Consider the following 25,076-nt stretch of genomic DNA (forward strand, 5'->3'; position numbering starts at 1 on the left):
AGAGCTAAATTTTTTGGAGGTGGGAATGGGGTTACAGAAGAGAGTGGGAATAGCTGGAGATTGCCTCGATCCACGTTACACACTAGACAGCTTTGCTGATCCTTCTGTCAGCAGAAAGGCAGCAACTGGATACAACACTTGACCCCCTCAGTGACTGGGCAAAGGGTAGATCATTGCAAGAGAATTTGTAAGCAAGTCCATATGCAGAATTGGCAAAGCTTCATGTAAGATAATAAAAAAGGAACAGCAGCCAACCACTTAACACAAAACTTGATTTAACTTTATTTTTCCCTATAGTCAACAACGGGTCTGCATTGAGCTTTAAAGAAACAAAGTAATATAATCTCAATGACAAAGGGTCAGAAATCCAGATTGTTATTTTGTGAAAATGTTGCCACTGCATTATTGATTTAATAACCTCTTTACTCAAAAATGAATTTACAAATAAAAATTATACATCTGAGAAGAAAAGTCAGCAGTAACATTCTCACTGAGCAATAGATAATTTTTATTTGTTTGGAAGGTACATACTATTCTGCTTTACACCAATATATCTGGTATAAGCTGTTTACTATATTGAAATTATGTCCTGTGGCTGTCAAGTGAGCCATACCCCCAAACACATTTAACTTTATTAAAATAACTAAATGATGTTCAAGTCTGTAAGGTTTCCTATAGTTGGAAAGTGAACGTGTTCAGTCTCCATAATTTAGTGCACTTGATAATTGTCTTTTTAATAAAATAGAAAAGACAAAGCACATAGTCAAGCAAAAAGTTTCCCATCAACTGAAGCACTAAATAAAAATATGGAGAAAAGCCAGTCATTTCCACAACCCCATGAAAATGGAGGCAGGTTTATAAGCCATCTGCCTTTCAATAGCCACAGAAAGACTTTGGATACTTGTCAAAAACATTTCCTAACAGGCCAAATTATGGTTTAATGAAAATATGAAGCTAAACAAGCAAGATCTGAGAACACCAGGTGCTAGGGTGCTCAGTAGCATTCATTACTGTCGTGTCTGATTTAAGATACAAATTTAGCCCTTGTATCTACCTACAAGATTTGCCCTATATAGTCCAAGAATACACCTGCATAAGGGCAGCAAGACCACCTCTTGTCAAAACAAGTTGCATAATCCAATTATATAATCTGTCCGGTGATTAGTGAAACTGCACCTTGGTTTACAGTCCAGCACACAACATACAGCAAGAGGAGAGTACATTTCATGAAGTCTTGTAAAATAAATACCTTTAAAGGAGTCCTAGTAGCTGAATATAAAAATATCCACACTCCTGAAAGTGTCAGACCAAGGCTAGTCAATTCATACATTTCACCATTCCAGTAAGATATTGCTGTTCAGCTCAACTACTTAAAAAAAAACACTTGACAAGTATGCATGTGCCAAGGACCGAATTAAAGGGCTCTTTGGTGCAATCAGTCCAAATTCAATCGATTGGAAGGATAATATGTACCAGTTTAAAAAATAAAATCAAAAAAATAAAATAAAATCTGCTGCTAGACCTGGACAGCAGCTCAGTCTTGCTCCACAATACAAATCTAAAACAGCTGTTCTCAATAAGCCAAAAAATTTAAAGTCAGACATTGCCTGAAAGTTTTGTACAATAATCTGGACCAATGATGGTTCTGTACCCTCATGTTGCTGTGAAACATGACTTGAGCTAAAGGCAAAGACTGGTTATCTCAAGGACAACTGCTTCAATATTAGCAATCAGTACAGTGTATTTAAACTGTCTTCCTGTTGGGTCTCTTGCCTTTCTTTAAAATTAGTTTATTCTTAATGTAGCCACGCTTCCTTTTGGCAGTCTAAAAAGAAAAACAGAATAGTGTATTAGTTTCTTACAATGCTCTAGTGACTACATCAATTTCTGCACTGCTAGAATATTTAAATATTACATTTGGGGTCAGGGCTAGGAAACTGGCAGGCCTAAGAATCTGAAATATTTAACAGCCCCATCCTATGCATGTTTTCTCATAGACAGGTCCCACTGTACTCAGTGGAACTTACCCCCTAGTGTGTTTAAGATTATTGCCTAAATCAGGTAAAACTTAGATGTAGATGATTTGCGGTACATTACAAATATTTTAGATTATTAATCTATGGCAGATTTTTTTCATAAGGGCTACAGAACTCTCTTCTCCATATTTTTGACATTTTACTGGTGTCACAATAACCTTTAACACTCAATACCTTTTCAAAAACTGAACTTTAATCTTTTAAAGAAACTGGGCTGTGTTAACTTGTGAACTTGTCCTGAGATAGGGCAGTATCTAAATTTAATAAATAATAAATAACAATCTGGCTTCATTAATTTATTTTCAATGTACATTTACTCAACACCCCTTAACATACAGTAGGTTTCTGTTTAGTACTTCGTGTTAAGCATATTTTAAAAAATAAAAGGTGACAAACACAGCATCCATTTTTCCTTCTACAATTGTGCCCCCCAGAAATATTTTAAGCAAGTACCTTGTATTGGATTCTACAAAATAGTTGAGCTAGTGGGAGCCGTCACAGTGATGTGATAATTATATGTTAAAGCAAGGTTTGCTTTCCACATGGCAGGCAAGATAGGTAACAGACTTTTTGTGGGGGCTGATAATAATGACAAAATTACAGCTGTCATTTCCTTTATCACTGGGACACAACTATTCTGGCACTACATAAAAAAGTTAGACTATAACGCCATTATATGCAGGGTACAGTACAATTTAGATCCTTAATTCTAAAAGCAACTTTACCTTACACACTCAAAGGAAGGGGAAATTTTGAACTGACCTTTTTTCCTGGAAGCAAAAACTAATATAAAGACTTGCATTTGCATACCGCTGTCGCTTATTTTAAGCCCTACATCCTTGACTCATCCACACTCGTATCTCCAAAACTAGAAATGTGATTTGCTCATCTTAAGACTTCCAAAAATTAGGACAAGATTTTTTGCTGCAAAGGTACATGTCAACGTACAGCAAGGACAACTACTATCTGCAACACTGAATCTGGAAATTCTCAGTACCTCATTCCAAAAAGTGTATGACTCCAATGCCAGAGAAAAACAAAACCCCACATGGTATGATAACGCACTGACATTCCAACCTCGCAACTATTGCAAATTGTGTTCATATGTTGCTCATACTATGCTTTTAAACACAACATGAACACGTCACTACCATATGATTTGTGTTATGTGTGTACTGTATATTCTGGCGTATAAGACCACTTTTTAATACAGGAAAATCTTCTCAAAAGTCAGGGGTCGTCTTATACGCCAGGTGGAGAATATCTCAAACTCTCTATTTTAACTGGGAAAGTTGGGGGTCGTCTTATACGCCCAGTCGTCTTATACACTGGAAAATACGGTATATTGATTTTTAAGGCTGTAAGAATGTGCATAACTCACCTCTCCCGAGCAGATGCTTCTGTACACCTGCATAATAGGTACATGCAGGAAGCTAGAAGCACCAAACTGGGAGAACTCAAAGACAAGTGGGAAGTAAATACTGTATAGCAGAAAACATTTGTGCATGAAAGTAGAAGCCAGAAAACACCTTTAGTGGCTTACACAGGAATGTGTGAATATGTTCTTGCCACTCAAGTATCAAGTTACTAATTTACTCTTTGAATGCTTTTCCGAAATCCAACAATATCAATAGTTTATATAGTCTGCTCTTAACTCTACACAACTCTGCCCTTGAAGTGGCCTTCCTAAATAAAATATTAAACATTGCCTGTCCATGAGGTTCTATTTATTTTGCAAGGAATCATGTAAAAATGGGGGAGTTTGTTTAGAAGGATTTTATTTCCATGCCTGAACACTTTTATATTCAATAGAGTAGCGCGCGCACACACAAAAATCTTTAAAAATGAAACCTGTGTAAGACAATTTCAAAAGGAGTAAGCCAGACACTCAAGCTGTCAACAAAAGCTCCAGGTTTAATTATTTTACAAAAAAAAAGTCATTCTGAAATTTCTAGGTATCACTTTTCAGAAAGACACTTTCACATTTTACTCAGTGAGCTGCCATAGTTACTAAAACACTACTTACACATTTTGGATAGTACTCTGTTACACTTTGCTGGGATTTTCAAGAGATTCTGAGACAGCCTGCCAATTAGCACAACAATGAATTTAGTTGCCCTCACATGCTTAGTCAGTGTTAGTTAACCATGGTTACCATCAGGCAGGTCTGATATTTGATACAAACTCTCTCTGCGTCTGGCTAGTAGAAAGAACTAATCATATACAGTAGTTGATAAATTTGTGTAACACTATGAACCTCCTTAGGGATACTTCACTGGGAACCCACCTTTTTTGACAAATACTTTTGTTTTGGTAAAATGTTGGTTAGCCTAGGCTTATGATCCAGTGTTTCTCTGTTGTCTAGCTGTTTCACTTTATATATTCTAACAAGCCAATGCTCTGATGTGAAGGCTTCTTCCAAATGTTTAAACTTAATGTCCTTGTTGCCAATCTCAGCATTGCGTGTGCGATCAAATCCTGGAGGTGTCCGAAAATCCAGCTACAAAAAGTTAATGTCACACATTAGGTTGAAGATATAAAATGCAATCCTGTGAGCAGAACTCAAAGTACTACTTTGAAAAATATCTCCCAGTGTTCCAAGTTCTACTTAAATATATATGAGCTGCCATACATTTTACAATAGGATATTGTTATGGGGGCCTTAACTTCAAATCACTACATTGCGGTATAAAACAATAAAATGTTTGGGCCTCAAATGTGGGTACAATTTATATGAAAAATCTGGAGCCCCCGTTCCATGGCAATTACTTGCTTGCAACAAGTTTCTTTCTTTTATTTGTATACAGTGCAAAATAGGAAAGGAACAAAAGGACTATCCAAGAACACTATTATCCCATTTATTTATAGATGTGTAATCTCTTCCTAGAACCAAATCTAAGAGCTGGAAATGGGAGACTGATTTAAAGGATTCCATCCAGCCTCACAATGAAAAGCTGCTGATCATAAAATCAAAAATATAAGCCACCACAACAACCAAAAAGCAACAGTTAAAACACCAGAGGCAAAATAGGAGAAGGCTCCCTGAATAAAACCAGCTTCACCGCCCACAAGATGCTGGGTCAAAACAGTGGGAGTTGGTAAAGGATCACTGCTGTGTGCTTTTATCTCCTATTTACCTTCAGAATGCTGGCAGTCCCTGTTAGAGTAACACATTACAGCAGTGGTTTTCAACCAGTGTGCTGCGGCACCCTGGGGTGCTGCGGGCAACACTGGCCTCAGTCCCTCTTTCTTTCCCACCGTCCTCTGATACCCTCTTGCGTCTCTGCCTCCCAAAGGCTTGCACGGCTGTTTGTTGCAGCAGATCTAGTTACAAGCTCCCCAGGCAAATGGTGCCGGCTAGGGGGTGCTTCCCAGGCTCCTGTGGGGCAATGTGAGGAGGCACTTCTCTTTTGGGCAGGGTGGGCAGCTCAGGGACCAGGCGTGGCAGCAGTGGCTGCCCGGAGGACTCCCAAGGAGAGGGGAGGGGGAGAAGAGGCCAAGGGAACACTCCACAAGGCAGGGTCTTCAAAAAGTGGTGAGGGGCTGCAGGCAAGGGGCGACATAACTGGGCTCCTGAGCCCCACAGGAGTGCCGCAGAAAAAATGAAGCTGTGGACCCCAAAAGGTTGAAAACCTCTGCATTACTGTAATCAAGCCTGTAAGTAATGGGATGCCAGATTTCTTCTGGCAAGGTTTTGGTAAAAGGTGCTTGGTGATGAGAGCTACCTTCACAAGAGAATTCTCAAGTTGAGCACCTTCTGCTACAAGATTCTGATCTCATCCAAAAGAGGATGCACACATCTACACCTGTCATCTGATTCCCCTAATGGTTTTTGTTCAGCCGCATCCAATACCAAACTGCCCCCAAGCACCAGTTTCGATTTTACACCACCCCTCTGGGATCAGATGATGGCAACTGAAAGGCAGAGGTGTAAGTCATACCACTGACACCCAAGCTAAACTTCCAGATTACCCCATCCAGCTATTTCCCTTAAATATATTAAATTTAAAACTTATATGCCACATTTCTTTTTCTAAGGAAGCCCCAAAGGGGTCTATAGCATGTGCATTTAAAAAAATACTAATTCAAAGATTATCTTAAAATACTTATTATACAAACTTGTAGCCCATAGAAGAAACATGTACTGTGAAATCTACAATTTTCATTATAAAAATTAGAAGCGGCAACTTTCACATAAGAAATATAACAGATAATGAATTTATTTAACTTTGTAATATAAGCCCATATTAACCAGCTCTTCCTAGTTACTTATAGTGAAAGCTCCATGCAGATGTTAATACCCACCTGATCCTTTAACCCTGGGGTTACAAGAGCTCAGAGTGTATTTGACCTCTACTGCCACTTCCTTTCCCTCTTAGCTCTTTGGCTATTTTATCATATTAGCACTAAAGTACTATAATACTATACTAATGGGTGTCCGTCACTGGATCTTGATGGAAGGCTATTTGATCCAGTAAGTCTCCCATCAACTAAACAGTGATTGAAGCACTCTTCAGGTTGATACTATTCCCCTTCCCAACCTATAGCCACCTGTCAATCTGCTCTAGAGGTTTGGGAGAATCACTGAAGACCATCCCAATCCTTATTCTGCTGATGGAAGACTACACAACCCTATGGATTCTTTGAGGGATACACAGGTTAGTTGTTAAACTATGTTCTAAAAACTAGCACTGTATTTAGTTTTAAAAGTTTTGCCGATTTTAACTTTTATAGATAAATATATTACGCATATCGCTTAAGAGAATTTCCAGATGAAGTGGTCTACATTTCCCCCCAAAGAAACATTATAGCAAAATTTCACTAACCTGCATTTCTCCAAATCTGTAATATGACATTTTATACATGAGACAGTTTAGCAAGGTTGGAGAGCCTGCTTTATCAACTCGAAACTCTCCTTGTGGAGTAAAATAGTCGCTTTCCTTTAGGGAGAAAAGGGAAATACAATTAGTGTTATGCATTTTGCCACAATATGGGAAATAAAGCAGTGCTGTAACAACAACAACAACAACAACAACAACAATTTATTATTTCTACCCTGCCATCTGGCTGGGTTTCCCCAGCCACTCTGGGGAACATTAAAAACAGAATAAAACTTCAAACATTAAAAGCTTCCCTAAACAGGGCTGCCTTCAGATGTCTTCTAAAAGTCAGATAGTTGTTTATTTCCTTGACATCTGATGGGAGGGCGTTCCACAGGACAGGCGCCACTTCTGAGAAGGCCCTCTGCCTGGTTCCCTGTAACCTCACTTCTCGCAGTGAGGGAACCGCCAGAAGGCCCTTGGAGGTGGACCTCAGTGCCCAGGCTGAATGATGGGGGTAGAGGTATCCTGGGCCGAGGCCATTTAGGGCTTTAAAGGTCAGCACCAACACTTTGAATTGTGCTCGGAAACGTACTGGGAGTCAATGTAGGTCTTTCAATGTAGGTCTTCCAAGACCGGTGTTAAATGGTCTCAGCGGCCACTCCCAGTCACCACTCTAGCTGCCGCATTCTGTAACTGGTTTCTACTTCAAATCAACTGACTTAACTCTCACAGACTGAGCTCAATCTTGTTTTTTGCTATACAGGCCATAACCATGATTTTTGAGGGGGGTACGGTAGCAAAATTATTACTTAAGCATTCAGAAATTGAATTATTGGATTATTCAACTGTAAGAATACTCAGCTGTGTCACCAAGAAAGACACATTTCTGAACACCCATAAGCAGTGCTTTTTTCTGGACGCAGGGGTATGCATACCCCTAAACAATTTGTGAATCTTTGCACTTTTGTCCATTTACTGTATATTTTTCCTGATTTGAACTATAAAATGGTGATTTTCTTGAGTCAAAATGAGAGTACCCCTAAACATTTTTTTAGAAAGAAGCAATGTCTATAAGGGTAGACCATAATTTATTCTCATTTCATCTTTCTACTGATCTTATCAGGTATATTATGCAATGGCACCAATGTCTGATAAGGCCTGATTTGAAGCAATCCCTCAACATAAAATACTATTATTTATTACATAAAATACAACGACTATTAGGATGTCATCTAATTATAGCTCTACTGAGAAGTACCTAGAAGCCATATATCAGGAAAATTTCTCAATGTTAGTGTGGCAGAATTAGAAGCAAGATCTTGATAGATTTTACCAACAGCCCTAACATAATTACTAAAAGGTTGTTGTTGTTTTTCTTAAGGGGGGGTGCAAATTATATTTCAACTCACCCTGATATCTTTAGGATGTTCTCCTTCAGCTATCCTCACCATCCACAAGAATTTGTTAATATCATCACCAGAGTAGCCAATTACACCTCCAAAAATTATTAACACATAATCCACATCCAGACTCTTCATGATCTCATAAGCTGCTGTCTCATTTGAAGACATAGCTTTTCCTACCTGCAATAAAGAGAGTTATTTCTAAAACTTGCAGGCGTTCTTGTCGAAAAAGCAGTTATTAACCAACCAGGCCCCCTTCATGGATCACTGCCTTGTCGTGGCGAAGGGGCTTGAATTACTCAGGGAAGCTATGAGCTATGCCGTGCAGGGCCACCCAAGATGGACAGGTCATAGTGGAGAGTTTGGACCAAACGTGATCCACCTGGAGGAGGAACTGGCAACCCACTCCAGTATCCCTGCCAAGAAAACTCCATGGACAAAGACAACAGGCATATAAAAGTTATGACGCTGGAAGATGAGCCCCTCAGGTCGGAAGGCGTCCAACATGCTACTGGGGAAGAGTGGAGGACAAGTACAAGTAGATCCAGAGCTGATGAAGCGGCTGGGCCAAAGCCGAAAGGACGCTTGGTTGCGGATATGCCTGGAAGCGAAAGGAAAGTCCAATGCTGTAAAGAAAAGTATTGCATAGGAACCTGGAATGTAAGAACCATGAACCTTGGTAAGCTGGATGTGGTCAAAAATGAGATGGCAAGAATAAACATTGACATCCTAGGCATCAGTGAACTAAAATGGACGGGAATGGGCGAATTCAGTTCAGATGACTATCATATCTACTACTGCGGGCAGGAATCCCGTAAAAGAAATGGAGTGGCTCTCATAGTCAACAAAAGAGTGGCGAAAGCTGTACTGGGATGCAATTTCAAAAATGATAGATTGATCTCGATACGAATCCAAGGCAGTCCTTTTAACATCACAGTAATCCAAGTTTATGCACCAACTTCCAGTGCTGAAGAAACTGAAATTGACCAATTCTATGAAGACTTACAACACCTTATAGAAATGACACCAAAGAAGGATGTTCTTCTCATTATAGGGGATTGGAATGCTAAAGTAGGGAGTCAAGAGATAAAAGGAACAACTGGCAAGTTTGGCCTTGGAGTTCAAAATGAAGCAGGGCAAAGGCTAATAGAGTTCTGTCAAGAGAACAAGCTGGTCATCACAAACACTCTTTTCCAACAACACAAGAGACGACTCTACACATGGACATCACCAGATGGGCAACATCGAAATCAGATTGATTATATTCTCTGCAGCCAAAGATGGAGAAGCTCTATACACTCAGCAAAAACAAGACCTGGAGCTGACTGTGGCTCTGATCATCAGCTTCTTATAGCAAAATTCCAGCTTAAACTGAAGAAAGTAGGAAAAACCACTGGGCCAGTAAGATACAATCTAAATCAAATTCCTTATGAATACACAGTTGAAGTGAAAAACAGGTTTAAGGACTTAGATTTGGTGGATAGAGTGCCTGAAGAACTGTGGATGGAGGCTCGTAACATTATACAGGAGGCAGCAACGAAAACCATCCCAATGAAAAAGAAATGCAAGAAAGCAAAGTGGCTGTCCAATGAGGCCTTAAAAATAGCGGGGGAGAGAAGGCAAGCAAAATGCGAGGGAGATAGTGAAAGATACAGGAAATTGAATGCAGATTTCCAAAGAATAGCAAGGAGAGACAAGAGGGCCTTTCTAAACGAACAATGCAAAGAAATAGAGGAAAATAACAGAATGGGAAAAACCAGAGATCTGTTCAAGAAAATTGGAGATATGAAAGGAACATTTCGTACAAAGATTACCACAATTAAGGACAAAAGTGGAAAGGACCTAACAGAAGCAGAAGACATCAAGAAGAGGTGGCAAGAATACACAGAGGAACTATACCAGAAAGATATAGAGGTCTCATACACCCCAGGTAGTGTGGTTGCTGACCTTGAGCCAGACATCCTGGAGAGTGAAGTCAAATGGGCCTTAGAAAGCCTTGCTAACAACAAGGCCAGTGGAAGTGATGATATTCCAGCTGAACTATTTAAAATCCTAAAAGATGATGCTGTTAAGGTGCTACACTCAATATGCCAACAAGTTTGGAAAACTCAGCAGTGGCCAGAGGATTGGAGAAGATCAGTTTACATCCCAATCCCAAAGAAGGGCAGTGCCAAAGAATGCTCTAACTACCGCACAATTGCACTCATTTCACACGCTAGCAAGGTTATGCTTAAAATTCTACAAGGCAGGCTTAAGCAGTACGTGGACCGAGAACTCCCAGAAGTGCAAGCTGGATTTCGAAGGGGCAGAGGAACCAGAGACCAAATTGCAAACATGCGCTGGATTATGGAGAAAGCTAGAGAGTTCCAGAAAAACATCTACTTCTGCTTCATTGACTACGCAAAAGCATTTGACTGTGTCGACCACAGCAAACTATGGCAAGTTCTTAAAGAAATGGGAGTGCCTGATCACCTCATCCATCTCCTGAGAAATCTGTATGTGGGACAAGAAGCTACAGTTAGAACTGGATGTGGAATAACTGATTGGTTCAAAATTGGGAAAGGAGTACGACAAGACTGTATATTGTCCCCCTGCTTATTTAACTTATATGCAGAATTCATCATGCGAAAGGCTGGGCTGGATGAATCCCAAACCGGAATTAAGATTGCCGGAAAAAATATCAACAACCTCAGATATGCTGATGATACAACCTTGATGGCAGAAAGTGAGGAGGAATTGAAGAACCTTTTAATGAGGGTGAAAGAGGAAAGCGCAAAATATGGTCTGAAGCTCAACATCAAAAAAACTAAGATCATGGCCACTGGTCCCATCACCTCCTGGCAAATAGAAGGGGAAGAAATGGAGGCAGTGAGAGATTTCACTTTCTTGGGTTCCATGATCACTGCAGATGGTGACAGCAGTCACGAAATTAGAAGACGCCTGCTTCTTGGGAGAAAAGCAATGACAAACCTAGACAGCATCTTAAAAAGCAAAGACATCACCTTGCCGACAAAGGTCCGTATAGTTAAAGCTATGGTTTTTCCAGTAGTAATGTACGGAAGTGAGAGCTGGACCATCAAGAAGGCTGATCGCCGAAGAATTGATGCTTTTGAATTATGGTGCTGGAGGAGACTCTTGAGAGTCCCATGGACTGCAAGAAGATCAAACCTATCCATTCTCAAGGAAATCGGCCCTGAGTGCTCACTAGAAGGACAGATCCTGAAGTTGAGGCTCCAGTACTTTGGCCACCTCATGAGAAGAGAAGACTCCTTAGAAAAGACCCTGATGTTGGGAAAGATTGAGGGCACAAGGAGAAGGGGACGACAGAGGATGAGATGGTTGGACAGTATTCTCGAAGCTACTAACATGAGTTTGGCCAAACTGCGGGAGGCAGTGAAGGATAGGCGTGCCTGGCGTGCTCTGGTCCATGGGGTCACGAAGAGTCGGACACGACTGAACGACTGAACAACAACAACAACCAACCAGGCAAGATATATCATTAGCCCATGCTATTAGAGGTCATTTCATCCAACGTGAAATATAGAACTGAAATAATCGTAGCATTGAGTTTAACTAAAAGAATGTCTTAATGACATGCTAAAGGGACCCCTGACCGTTAGGTCCAGTCGCAGACGACTCTAGGGTTGTGGCGCTCATCTTGCATTAGGTCATTTCATCCAATGTGCAATATAGAATTGAAATAATCGTAAAACACTATAATTATACATCTTTCAAGCCTAAAACTTCAGTCACGTTCAGTATGTAGCAACACTACAGCACATATTTATGTAGTCACTGGCCCAATTAAGATTTCATAAACCATGGTTTGTTGTTATATAAATCGGGCCACTCTTTATGAAGACAGCTATAGCCCTATTAGAATATACTCTTCCCCTGCTGCTCCTCTCAGCAAGAGGAGTCCAGAGGGAGTAGTGATAATGGTCATTGTCCTTTAACACAGGTGACAAGCTGTGGATATAAACAGGATAAGGTCAGGTAGATATCTCAATGTTTATTGAGAATAAAAGTTGAAACACTTTTCTGTTTCAAATTCTATGTTATCAGATATCACCATCAACCTAGAAAACGAACATTTCTCAAACATGATCTTGGAGTTAAGGTATAAAATACACCAACATAATGGAAAGCAATCTTCAGCATATATTAAAATGTAATTGTTTATAAATCTGGAGCCAAGTGTTCTGTCACCCAGTTTTCAATAAACAGAAGTACCACTACATACCAGGGCTATGTGGCTGTTATTCCAAGTATTATTGTCAACTAGAGTAGTCCGATTTGCCATTCCTGCTATCTGATAGCCATAATCCCACCAAGACATTACTCTGGCATGTTCATCTGTGTTTTGTCTTAGCCAATAGTAGGCTTCTCTGAAGTCATCCAAAATGTTTCGGGTGCTGCAACAGAAAAAAAACCAGAGAGTACAACACTGTTTCATCGGAAAGCAGACTCACTTTGATTAGATCTTATTTATTCTACTCCATTTATGAATTGCTTCCTATAAAGCAACTTAAAGTGAATGAATAAAGGGATTCAGATATTTGTAGCCTCTTTTAGTGGAGCGGGATCTGTAAGACCAGTCTTTATCTGTGTGGTTGGGCTTATAGGTTTCATTGGTTGTTTGGTTGTTATACAAAGTTGTTTATAGGTTATGTAAATTGTTTTGGGTCACTTTTGTGAGGAAAAGATATAACTTTAAAAGGAAAAATAGAAACATATGCAAAGCAATTTCATATATAAAAGCAATTTCCTTTCCAAAAAATACAAACTAGGATAAAAATCTCCACTTAAAAGGCTTGTTGAAAAAGGAAGTCTTCCACATGTGCCAAAAATGCAATAGAGACGATATCTGTCTGATATGTAACATAAGGGACTTCCAAAGGATAGCTGCTGTCATGCTAAACACCCAATTCCTGTATCCTTCAGAATGAACCTCCTGGTGGAGGGGCATCTAGAGGATGCTCTCGCAGAGAGCAGTGACTGGTTGTGTATTGAACTAGTAAGGTGATTTTTTTATGCATCCTGGGCCCAAGCTGTATGGGGCTTTGCACATCACTTCCAGCATCTGGAATTCTGGTAGCTAACTGCCAGCCAGTGCAATTCTTTCAGCAGCGGCATAACATGATGGTGATAAGATACCCCAGTGAGCGGTGGAGCTGCTGCATTATGCACTAGCTGCAACAAGCCAACAACCTCAGTGGCATTCTGAATTTGCAGTAGTTCAAGCCAGAAGTTACGAATCCGTGGACAACAGGGGTCAGGCCAATGTGTCACATGGTGTGTTTTGCATTCCTAACCATTCTCACAGTCATAAAACTCACACTAAAATGCATACAAAATTGGTAGCCTTACCCATCATGATTGTAAGAGGCCAGGACGACACTGGGACTGGAATAGGCATTGCTGGTTACCCATGTACAGTGGACAGCAAACATCATCAGCAGCATTAGCATCAACATTGTCACAATGCTCTTGATATTCGGCCCAAGACCCTCTTCCGTTTTCTCCTGTTCAGATATGTGTTTCCTCACTTTACCTGCCTGAACAAAAACAAATTAGAATTTTGGGGCCTTTCAGCTTCTGCCAGGCTTTTAGGGTTTAGAAGCCCCATATTCAACAATAAAGCCACATTTCTAGAGCCCTCCCTCATGAGTTGTCTTCCAAGTTATGTGCTAGACAAATGCCTATTTATTAGGGATGTCAGAAGTCTGTTGTTTTAAGGCTTAAGCACACTAGTAATTGTTGATGCATCTCAAACAAAAAGTCCCCCCCCCCAAAGCGTGTGGTGGGGGTGGCATAAATCTGTCCACATTTAACATCTGCATGAATGAGATTGTGTTTCCTTACATTTTTCAGTTCATCTGCGAAAGTTGGAAAGCAACATCACCCCTTCTAAAAAGCCCGGTTTTTGGCTGGGAAGGGCGGGGTATAAATAAAAATTTATTATTATTATTATTATTATTATTATTATTATTATTATTATTATTAAAAGGGTTAAAGTCTTTTTGTACTCATGCTTATGTAGAAAAACCTGCATCACTAGCACAGATAGGAAGCAGCAGCTAAAAGCTACACTGCTTAAAAAAACCCACCTTTAGTCAAAACAAAGGAATGAACCTCCAAAACAATCCCACTGCGAGACTGAAAGGAAACAATTGACAACCAAGTGTGAAAGGGAATGGAATAGAATGGCTAGAAAGGGAGAGAGATGCGTCTATAAAGGGTAGAAAGAACTGGTTGATACCGAGAGCCTATTTTAAAATGTCCTCAGGGATGGAACTGAAAGCTATCTAACATTTTAATGTAGCAGCAACAGAGCAGTAGTGTGTCCACTGCTTCCCCAGAAAAAGCCAATGAAGACCGCACATGCTCAGTGAGCATGACTGATGGAAGGAGATGACAAATGGGGGGGGGGGGAAATGGAGTAGTTAGAACCCCTTGGCCAGAACAGAAGCACTACACATGCAACCATTTTGCTCTCTGTTTTTGCTTTTAATGTGGATTCATTTATTTAAAAAAATATCTAAAATCGGAAGCCATCTAGATATTCAAGTCCCACCTTATCATAAAGATTTCCTGGGTTTCTTTTATCATCCTCATCACTGCTATCTTCTATTGGTGGGTTTTCTCTCTTCATATCATCACCCAAATAATGCTCAAAAACATTGGAGAAAGCAATTGCTGACAGCATACAGACGACTGGAGTCAAAGTTAACATAAGACGAACCATCACTCCAGCGAAGTAAACAGCACTGATTGCATACAGAGCCACTGTCGAGTAATAAAGACACTGAGATTAACTATAGGACATTTTAAAAAAATGATTACTATCCACTTCAGAAATAAGCACAATTACTGTACACTTGAAGAAGCTTGCAGATTTGATTCCTAAAATCTGCTGTGTGCGCAGAATTGAAGCTACCTTTGAAATATATTTTAAATTTCTGACCTTTAAAAAAGGGATTTCAGTTGTTTATCAAAAAAACATGGAAAATTAACCAGAACCAAATCTATATGTATGTTATCTTGCTAAAAGACACCTCACTTTACTAGGATCTGAAGGATAAAAGAGTAGCTTTACCAAAGCATATAAATTACTCCACAAGGTTTCTGTGAACTCCTGAAACTTGACTGCACTAAAGCTAGAAGGGAAAGAAGTTTTTTTAAGTTCTCACAAGCAGCATTTTAATAGCATTTTAACAAATTAATTTGAAGAAAATCATTTTCTTACACTAGATTAAAATGCAGACTAATAGAAACCCTACACTGGTGGAAAGTTTGTGCAAACTAAAGACAGGTATAACTTCAGAAGCAGCTAACTACAGCAATGCCAATTTTTAAATTACCTGTAACTACAGTGATGGAAAGGTTTCTCCCCCCACCCAATTTGAAACCAGTGGAATCACTGGAATTTCACCATAATATGAGCAGAGCCATCAATTGCAAACAAAATTATCTAAAATAACTGAAGAGTGTATTTGCTGATGAATAGTCTGTTAGATTACCATAAATCATATTTATCATTTTATTGTTTAATATTTTTTGCAAGCCGCTTTGAGGGTTTTTTCCTTACAATCAAGCAGTATATAAATTTATGAAACAATACATAAAATTACATTAGCCATTTAGTGAGAAGGTTCTATTTATATATCCACAGTGTAAGCATTCAGTATAAGCCATTCTAAAAGGAAGTTCAATCAAAAGGAATCACGTTAAGAAACATTATATCTACTTCCTGAGGAAATACATTTAACCCAATAATGAAGTAACAGCAGTAAACTAAGCTAATGAATCTAAGCTAATAACTAGGACATCAGCATTTCAGCTAAAGTTCATAGTTTAGTTCTGAAAAGATGGTTACTTCTTCTTACCAAAGACTCTCTCATCATTGATGTTTTTGATACAGAACCACAGCCCTGCTGGGAAAGTACACACGAGAATATGTAGATCAAAAAAGAAGGAAACCCATGTTGTAGGCTGATGTTCAGACACAGAGGCAATGATCGGGATGTGAATTTTCGCATACCTTGTTTAAAAAAAATTCAATTCAAATTATTTTGAAGTGATGAAACTACTAAAGATAGTACAACTGAGGACTACTGAACATTTTTCAATTATTTTTGTAATGTTCTGAATACACTTTTAAATATGTAGGTTAACATTTACTTATTTATTTTTAGCTAAAATGCATTTCATTTAACCCCAGAAACTGCCAAAAACCCATTCTCATTACAAAGCTTCCCTTTGTCACCTTGCCAAAGTGTGTGGATTAAATGATCATGCACATCCCTGTTTAGGAGTAAGGGGCACACAGCACAGGCAGTTAGTGACTGTGCCATGTGCCAGCCCCATCTCCAACCTGGGGAATTGAAGCTGTGCTATCAGCCAGCCCTCAGGTCTGTGGTTGCTGTTGCTGATCTGGTCCTGCATCACTGGAACCTGGGTGGGTGAGTAGGGTGGGGTTGGTCTCACCTAGCTGTGCCCACCCAGGTACTCAGTGCTGCATCAGGACAGACTTCAGGGTTGGGGAGGGTGAGTTGCTGTAGTCTATAGTGATTTCATCTCTCCACACTCTCTGACCAGTTGTGGGGGGAATCTGCCCACCTTTCTGCGCAGCAGTTTCCCTGCTTGAGCTGGTCTCAGAGGTGCTGCTGGGGACCCTTAAACTAACAGCCCAATGCATATGGCAGGCTATATTTTGGATCTTTTTTCTCAACTGGGCAGGAAGAAAAAGTGGGGGATACTGACATCAGTTCCTTATCATGGTCAGATCATTTCCTGTTGAGATTTAGATTTTCAGTACCTTTCCCCCTCTGTAGAGTAGGGGTTCTATCAACGTGGCCCGCCCTCAAGAGACTGATGAATCCAATGGGTTTCTGGGGGATTTTCTGGCTGATATGATTGACGCTCCTGTTGAAGCCCTGACTAACTCCTGGAACATCCAAATGGCTCGAGATGTTAACACAATTGACCCAGAGTACCCTTGCCCGCTTGGGTCTCTCATATACTCCAGAGCTTAGGGTGGGGAAACAAGCTTGGAGGCAGCTTAAACATGAGTGCAGGAAAACTCTGGTCAGATGCAATTGAACACTGGAGCAAGCGGGGAACAGGTCTTCCAGGACTCACAGCTAAGCATAATTCTACTACTGATGTGCACAACATATATAGCAAATATATAAAAATAAACTCTGAAACACTTTCCCTCTTTCTTCACCTGTGAGGAAGTTTAATGCTTCTGTTTGTCATCTGGAACAATTCAGAAGTTTCTCAGTGTACAAATACAGATAGCAATGGTTGGCTCAAATGAAACCAAGGTATGAAACCACTGAATGAACTCACTGTGGTTTGCATAAGCCAGAGATGCTTGTACAGTGGTGCCCCGCTAGACGAAAATAATTCGTCCTGCGAAAATTTTCGTCTAGCGGGTTTTCCGTCTTGCGGAGCGGCAATGACAGCCGCGCTCCGCAAAACGAAAAAAAAAAACGAAATTTTTTTGTCTTGCGAGGCAGCCCCATAGACTTTTTCGTCTAGCGGGGCAGCCTTCCGCTAGACGAATGCCTTCGTCTAGCGAGTTTTTCGTCTAGCGAGGCACCACTGTATTTGGATTTAATGGGAAACTGCAGATTGTTTCAAACAGCAAATGGAAGCTTAAAGTTTTCTCATAACAGTAGAACATAGTTCAGGAGGTATGTCTGAAATGGATCAAACCTTTCACCCACTCAGCATAGCCTAAATGTATGGTGCTGTTTCTATTTCTACTTACCCAGTATCCCATAGTGAATAAAATCTGCCACTCCATGGTGCAATGTAACCTGAAAATTACAACAAAACAATTTAAGTTAGTAGATGAGCATTATTATGGATTTCTAGAAAGGCTTGGGTCAATATCTACTTTTTACATGTTTCAAGAAGGACAACTGTTTTTTGTTTTAAACTAATAGAAAATGAAGGAAATACTAAATGAGTCCTTTTAAAAAAAAGCTGCTTTGGAAATGCTTTAATGGCTGCAAAAAGCCAGGTATTAAATCAAATGCTGTTTCTATAAATAAGGTTGCTAAAGTTTCTTACATATCATGCAAATGTTGTTGCGAGGCCTGAAGGACTCATTGAATCTTACTCAGGGCCTATCGGAAACTCTATTAGTCAATGAAAAGCATTTCATTTGTATAATTTACCTGTATACGTTAAATAGATGACACTCAAGAATACAACTCCAGCAGCCAGAGATATACCCAAGAAGAACAAGGTCTGAAATTCTTGCTTTGTAAGCCGGTCTCTCATATATTGCAAGAAGGCATAGGCCTGCAGCAGTGCGAATACACCTGGTTAAAGAAAGACAACCTTGGTTTAAGTTCTCAAACAACATTTCAAACCTTACTCTAAGGACATTAATTTTAATTATCCTTTCATGGCATAGGAAGTCAAGGGGGTGTGGATTGTAAACAGGAGAGGAATATATTTACTATCCTTTAACTGCTTATATAGTTTATTTTGCCCTTCAGTCAGGTACGCCATTCAATACTCTGCTCCCATAAGTAAACAAAAACTCCAATTCTCTTGTGGATCCCTTTAGCTTAAATATGCCACCTTTCGCTCTCATTTGGTTACCAGCCAAAATAGTGTCTTGGTGACTGATTACGATACAGAGTAACACCTTCATAGTGAGTATTTTCAATGCATTAAACTGTTCTTTTATTTAGGGATTTTCTGAGGAGCACTGGATCCTAAATATTTTTTATTGTAGATTGCCTTGAGGCTCTGGTGTAAGACAACATACGGTAAATTTAATATATAAAATAATAATAATTTTCTTACCTGCAGCTGCCATGTGTTCACTTGTTCTTATTGGCTGAAATCCAACAAAAGGTATCTGCATGGATAATATTAAGCCCACAATATAGAAAGTACTGTATGCTGTGAATGAAAAACAGCAAAAAAGGAAAAAAGGAAAATTATTATGCACACAGAGCAAGTTTTGGTTTTGTCTCTGCTTAAAATTATGGGGGAGAAGACAAATATTACACAGTTAAAAGCAATACTCAAAATTTTAGGACTTAGAACAGGGGTGTATCTGTCCCCACCTGCCTGTTTCCATCGGGAAAGAAACTACTTTTGCTATTTTTGTGGATGGACCTTTATTGTTTGTTTACGGATAGTTGCCTTGGTGACATTATCTTGTGTTGATTGCAGGAAAAAATACAGCAAGCACAAAAGCGAAAATATTGATTGAAAATGTATTGTATCGTAACTACATTGTAACTTTTGAATGTTCTCAGAATTTTTAAAAAAGCAAAAATATATGAATAAAAACCATGCATAAGCTAAAATTAAACAAAATAAACAAAATTAAAACATGAAGTCACATATTGCTGCTGAGGATTAAACTTCCAATTATAAAATGCAAAATCCTGTATAAATAAAAATGTTTTCAATTGACATCTAAAAACCAACAATGAGGGAGACACAATGAAGATGATCATTTGAAAGTTGAGGCTGCAAGTTGAGGCTGCACCACAGAGAAGTTCCTACACCCCACCCCACTTATGAACCCTGACCTGGACCCAAACAGAGGCTCCTCCCCTTGCCACCAATTTTAAAGATTAAATTGCCTGGTATTGGAGCAGGCACGCCTACAGATATTTGGGCACCAAGCAGTTTAGTTTCATAACATGCATTTTGGTGGATGTCCAAAATACAGCAAAAGTGAGCTTAACCAGCTTGTATAATAATTATTCTATGTAGATTGCCAACATTTTTTTCCCTTTACAGATCCATCTAGGCAAGCTGACATGACAATGCCCTGGTAAAACTGGATATTTAGAATAAAGCTGCTAATATATTGGATATTTTCCCAGTTTATGAACACAACATACTTCTACCAGCTTTCCTTATATAGTGCAACTGACTTTCGGGGTTGGTGTATTGTGCGACAAGCACACAGAGTACAATGAGATTCAGTGTTGGGGAGGGGGGAGGCTCGGTTAATTTCATTGTACACAGGTTGTACATTGACAAAAGGTATCATCATCATCATCATTATTATTAACTATGTTCATTATACATCCTCAATCAAGCAGCTTTATTTCAAATGTCATGATCTTTGCACAACACAACTTGTTTCACTAAGACTCATTTATTAAAACATTTCAGTCAATAGACAATGTGCTGGAAACCACAGAAGCACAGAGTGATCAATGGCATACATTTTTACATAATTTGTCCCCTTTTTCTTTCGGTTCAGGGTCCATATTTTCATCTAACCAAGATATTTACACACGTAACTCTAAAAATGTCAAGCCTGCCACTATTTTGAAATTCATGTCATAAAATTATTGCAACACTGCCATCCTGTGGCATTTAACAGCAATTAGTATCCATTGTCGCATTTACAGTTTTGTGTTCTTACATTTGGCTAATTACAAGAGCTTATTAATTCTGCACATCAACTCCCCCACCCAGTTACACTTTAGAGGGCTGCAAAAACAAATTTATTACTGTTTGCTCATATGAAAATGCTAATAAGATTCCTAAGTCTGCGCAAAGGGAATATAGACCCATTCCATGCCATCCCAATATCCTTTGCAATTCTGACACATTTTTCACAATGATACCGTCAAGAAGGATTTTCCTCCATCTTCTATAATATTGATGCCTTCTGCTGCAAACAAGCTAGCAGGGGATAAAAAGGATACTTATCAGCCAGCAGGATTCCCAAACTGGTAGTGCTTGGGGGGGGGTGTTTAATTGTTGCTGCTTGTCTATCTTTCCCCAACTACTTTTCCTGTTTGGCCAGAAAGCAGACTCTGAACCAGATTTCTTTTTTGGGGGAAAGATATCAGATGGGGAAAGGATTAGCAGCCTCCTCTTAACCTCTGCATTTCTCTTGCCAAATAGTTTTTAATTATAAAAACGTCACCTTGAAGTAATTCAGTTTTGATGAGCTTGCTTCTTTAGATACATCACAGCATGATGAAAGCAGAACAGTCACGTCTGGACTGTATAATTAGATGGTGTGCACAGTTAGCTTGAATTGCAAATGGACACTGGGCCTCCCTTTCTCAGACTTCCTGGTATGGTTAGCTCACACTCACCCGCAGCTCTAGCTAAGGACCTTGGCTGTATTTCAGCAGTACAGAAATTCATTTACTGACTGCTTTACATATTTCAGTTAAAGGCTATCAGAATACAATGATACATGTTTTTGGCACCATCCCTTACCAGTCCTTTGCCAGCAAACACAGTGTTGCTAGTCTTCCCTAAATACACTAAGTACTTTTGAAAATCTTCCACCACTCAAGTTTCTTTTTGAGGACACCTTTGTCAGAATACAGTCTCAGAGAAGTTAGAAACTGAAAGATGGTCTGTTCTCACTAGCTGAATCTTTTGGAAATACACTGTAACAACAATGTCCATCTATCAAGATGATCCTGATTGCTGTAACCTTTCTAAACATAATACCTGATGTCTTAGTTATTCATTATCTCCTCACGAAACATTCAATCCTACACTCAAAAGGACTAGGATGAAATTAGTGAAATACCTACAAGGCAGTTTCAGTGCTGCTCAATAATACAATGGCAAACCCTGTTTGCTAATAACTAACGAAACTGTCCAGCTAGTCAAGTATTCTGACAATTGGGTATGTGAAAAACCATGAAAAAAGAAGAAGTTATGGGTCTACTTTGTTCCACTTATTTTCAGTGCAAAGGCAAGCGTTATCGTGTTGAACAATTCAAAAGTTGCTTTCTTATGCATATAAGCAGAAAATCAGATTTATGCTATGTTAGCCAAGTGTTGAAGGGAAGGGGCGCATTCAATGTAGACTATACAAGAGTAAAAGAAAGTAGAAATCCTGCTATTTATAGCACATCATATATATGTCTTTCTAAACAGTATAAGAATAAATTTTACTTTCAAAGAACATTACATTTGCATATGAAGTTAAAAACAGTGATATGAGAAAAGTAATACAATGTGCCAGCTATTTTACCGGTTATCTTAGCAAGCAACATCCTACGGTGTCATCCTGCTTGTGTAATGGGCTTCTGTAAAAGGCTTCCACTTGCACTATAGAACTAGCCCCTCCTCTACTTCCCCACGTACCTCCCCCCAGGGACCTCTGGAGGACCCTACAGAAGAGACTGGTGGGGGACACAGCAGCTAGAAAAGGAAGCACAAGTTCTCTTGTGTCCACTGGATATCCATAACATTGGCTACTGAGCATTGTTCTATGAAATATGCATTAAAAGTGCAACCTAGAAAAAGATGTTGCAGCATAAGAGTGACTCCTACACACCCTGTTCCAGGAGAGCCACTGTATTTCTCCTTCCTCTGCTTTTCCCCTCCTCCAACAGATAATCAGTATTCTGCAGCCACTGGGCATGATCAATCCTCATTGAGTATAGAATGATAAATAGTCCTACAATTCAGTCTGGATATTTCCATTATATTGTTCATTTTCCTTGAAATGTGTTATTAATTACTAGCTAATAAACTTGAACATCGAAAATCTGCCAGCTGCTTTAGTATGGAAGTCAGCTATAGTGAAGTATCACTTAAAATTATGTTTACATTAAAATTGCTTAAAAGTAACAAGCCAAAAAACCTGTTGTCCTAAACAAAAAAGAGAAAAAGACTGAAAGACAATCAACTTTGTTCAACGTGACCAAATTCTATTCTTAAAGTTAATATGTCCTTGGGCAGAATTAAGGCTACAATGTTACTTCTGATTCAAACTAGTTTTCTGCATGTATATAGTACTTTACATGCTCTTAAAGTTATTTGAAACTAGATTTAAAAGCTCTAAATTGTGACAAATATTTGTCTACTACTGTTGCAAATGTTTACCTTTACCGCTAGACTGCTCTAAAATAGATCACAGGGAGCTTATTCCGTTTATGAAGGTTTCCCCCCCCCCCTTTTATTCAGCACTGTAACCTTTTGCAGCTAAGCACTTACAGAAGATCTTCTGCAATATTCCTAAACTGATTCAAAAGTAGTCACACTGATGTCAACATCAATAACTCTGCATCAAATATGCATGAGCAGTCAGCAGGAGTTTAGTCAGCATTGTAGTTATGATGCCAAGTAGGTCAAATAGAATCTCAGTTTACATCCATTTACAAAAGCCATAAAATATGCCCAATTCTGGCAAAGAATTTACATTCTGAAAAAGTTCTGTGAACATCAAATGATCCTGAATAAGATTGTGATGCAAATTAGACCATGCCCCATTAGTCTTTTTGTTATTGTATGTGTGTCGGCAAAAAAGAAAATCATACCAGGTTTCCTTCTTACAAAATTTCATTTTTTTCTTGCTGCTCGCTGAACGTTTATGTCAGGGGCGAGATACTGAATCACATACCCTCCTCAGTCCAATTTTTGTCAGGTGACCATCAGTCAATCACCTGACCATATAAAGTCAGGTATTCAAAATGCAAGCTGAAAGAGCAGGAAGTGTTTTATCACCAATATTAGTGCTATAGTGCCCAGTATTAAGGCCAGAGACAGGACTCTGATTGCTCTTTAATAGTAAAAGGCAACATTAGAACACGTATTTGCAGAATACAATGCATTGTAGCATGTCACCTTTTAGCACAGCAGAACTGCAGTTTTTCCACTGTGCAGTTGGCCTTTTTTTTTTAAAGGGCTTCATTTGTGTGACAAGTGCAGAATTAATTGGGATAGAACAGAGTATACGAACACAAGGAAAAGCCCTAGCAATGTCTAATACATGGCATCCATCAGCTTCAGCACACCAAATTGTACAGGGAAGCAGAAAAGATTAGTATAAGACTCCTCTCACACTTGTCCTTCCTACTGGGGACAGAGACTGAGAGGTTAGTTGCCTCCTTTCCAGGGTGGAATCAAAGCCACTTGCAGGGACAATGACTGACATCATTACACAGGGATGATCAACTGTCATTCATTACCAGCTGCATCAGTCCCATTATAAACAGTTCTGTCAAACACTGGTAATAGTAAGAAAGTTGCATACATTTCTGAAAAATAGTGTTGAGATGAATGATTGCCATGTTAAATTATCTTTTTAAACTACATTTTATTTTGTTTAGACTACATTGTTCATTTTGAAGTATTATCATTCTGGTTAATAGCTGCCTTAAGTGTATTTATTTTAAATAAATAGATAAGCAAGCTTCCTTATGGCAGAAGCAATAAGCCAGGGGTCAGCAAACTTTTTCAGCAGGGGGCCGGTCCACTGTCCCTCAGACCTTGGGGGGGGGGGCAGACTATATTTTTTTGGGGGGGGGGAATGAACGAATTCCTATGCCCCACAAATAACCCAGAGAGGCATTTTAAATAAAAGGGCATATTCTACTCATGTAAAAACACGCTGATTCCCGGACCGTCCACGGGCCTTAGTTTGCCTACCCATTCAATAAGCAATGCAATGCAACATGATTTAAAAAGTAAAACAAATCTAATATTTCTAATAGCCTTATCAGAATCCTAATAATTCTATTTTATGATTTTGCCAGTAACTAGACAAAAGTAACCACTTAAATTAAGTTAAATTCATAGTCATTTAAATTGAAAAAGGAAGTAATATGATTAAGAATGGGGAAACCCCCCACTTTTCATTCAATCTCAGCAAATCAAAGCACTCACCTATGTAGACCCTCCTACTGTATCTTTGCATCAACAGGAGCACAAATACATGCAGTGGAATAAGGTTGATGATGAAAACATAACCACCCCATGCAGAGACCTGAAAAACAAACATATCAGAACATAATACTACTTTATACACAATACTGTTAAACCATTAAACTAAC

At 39.2% G+C, this 25,076-nt stretch overlaps 1 protein-coding gene across 1 annotated transcript in view; it reads right to left on the minus strand.

Moving 5' to 3' along the window:
• Positions 1 to 258: 258 nt before the first annotated feature.
• Positions 259 to 25,076, minus strand: part of STT3B (STT3 oligosaccharyltransferase complex catalytic subunit B) — a 49,489-nt gene continuing 24,671 nt past the window's right edge. Inside the window, exons 5-16 of the mRNA XM_033165941.1 lie at positions 24,910 to 25,009; positions 19,096 to 19,194; positions 18,456 to 18,602; positions 18,044 to 18,092; positions 16,152 to 16,306; positions 14,840 to 15,051; positions 13,633 to 13,820; positions 12,506 to 12,677; positions 8,269 to 8,442; positions 6,863 to 6,976; positions 4,324 to 4,536; positions 259 to 1,825 (exon numbers count right to left, since the gene is read on the minus strand). Coding sequence (XP_033021832.1) covers positions 1,745 to 1,825; positions 4,324 to 4,536; positions 6,863 to 6,976; positions 8,269 to 8,442; positions 12,506 to 12,677; positions 13,633 to 13,820; positions 14,840 to 15,051; positions 16,152 to 16,306; positions 18,044 to 18,092; positions 18,456 to 18,602; positions 19,096 to 19,194; positions 24,910 to 25,009 — 1,704 coding nt within the window. The 3' untranslated portion in view covers positions 259 to 1,744. The remainder of the gene's footprint in view (positions 1,826 to 4,323; positions 4,537 to 6,862; positions 6,977 to 8,268; positions 8,443 to 12,505; positions 12,678 to 13,632; positions 13,821 to 14,839; positions 15,052 to 16,151; positions 16,307 to 18,043; positions 18,093 to 18,455; positions 18,603 to 19,095; positions 19,195 to 24,909; positions 25,010 to 25,076) is intronic.

This window comes from Lacerta agilis, chromosome 12 (assembly GCF_009819535.1).
Source record: "Lacerta agilis isolate rLacAgi1 chromosome 12, rLacAgi1.pri, whole genome shotgun sequence".
Lineage (NCBI taxonomy): Eukaryota > Metazoa > Chordata > Lepidosauria > Squamata > Lacertidae > Lacerta > Lacerta agilis.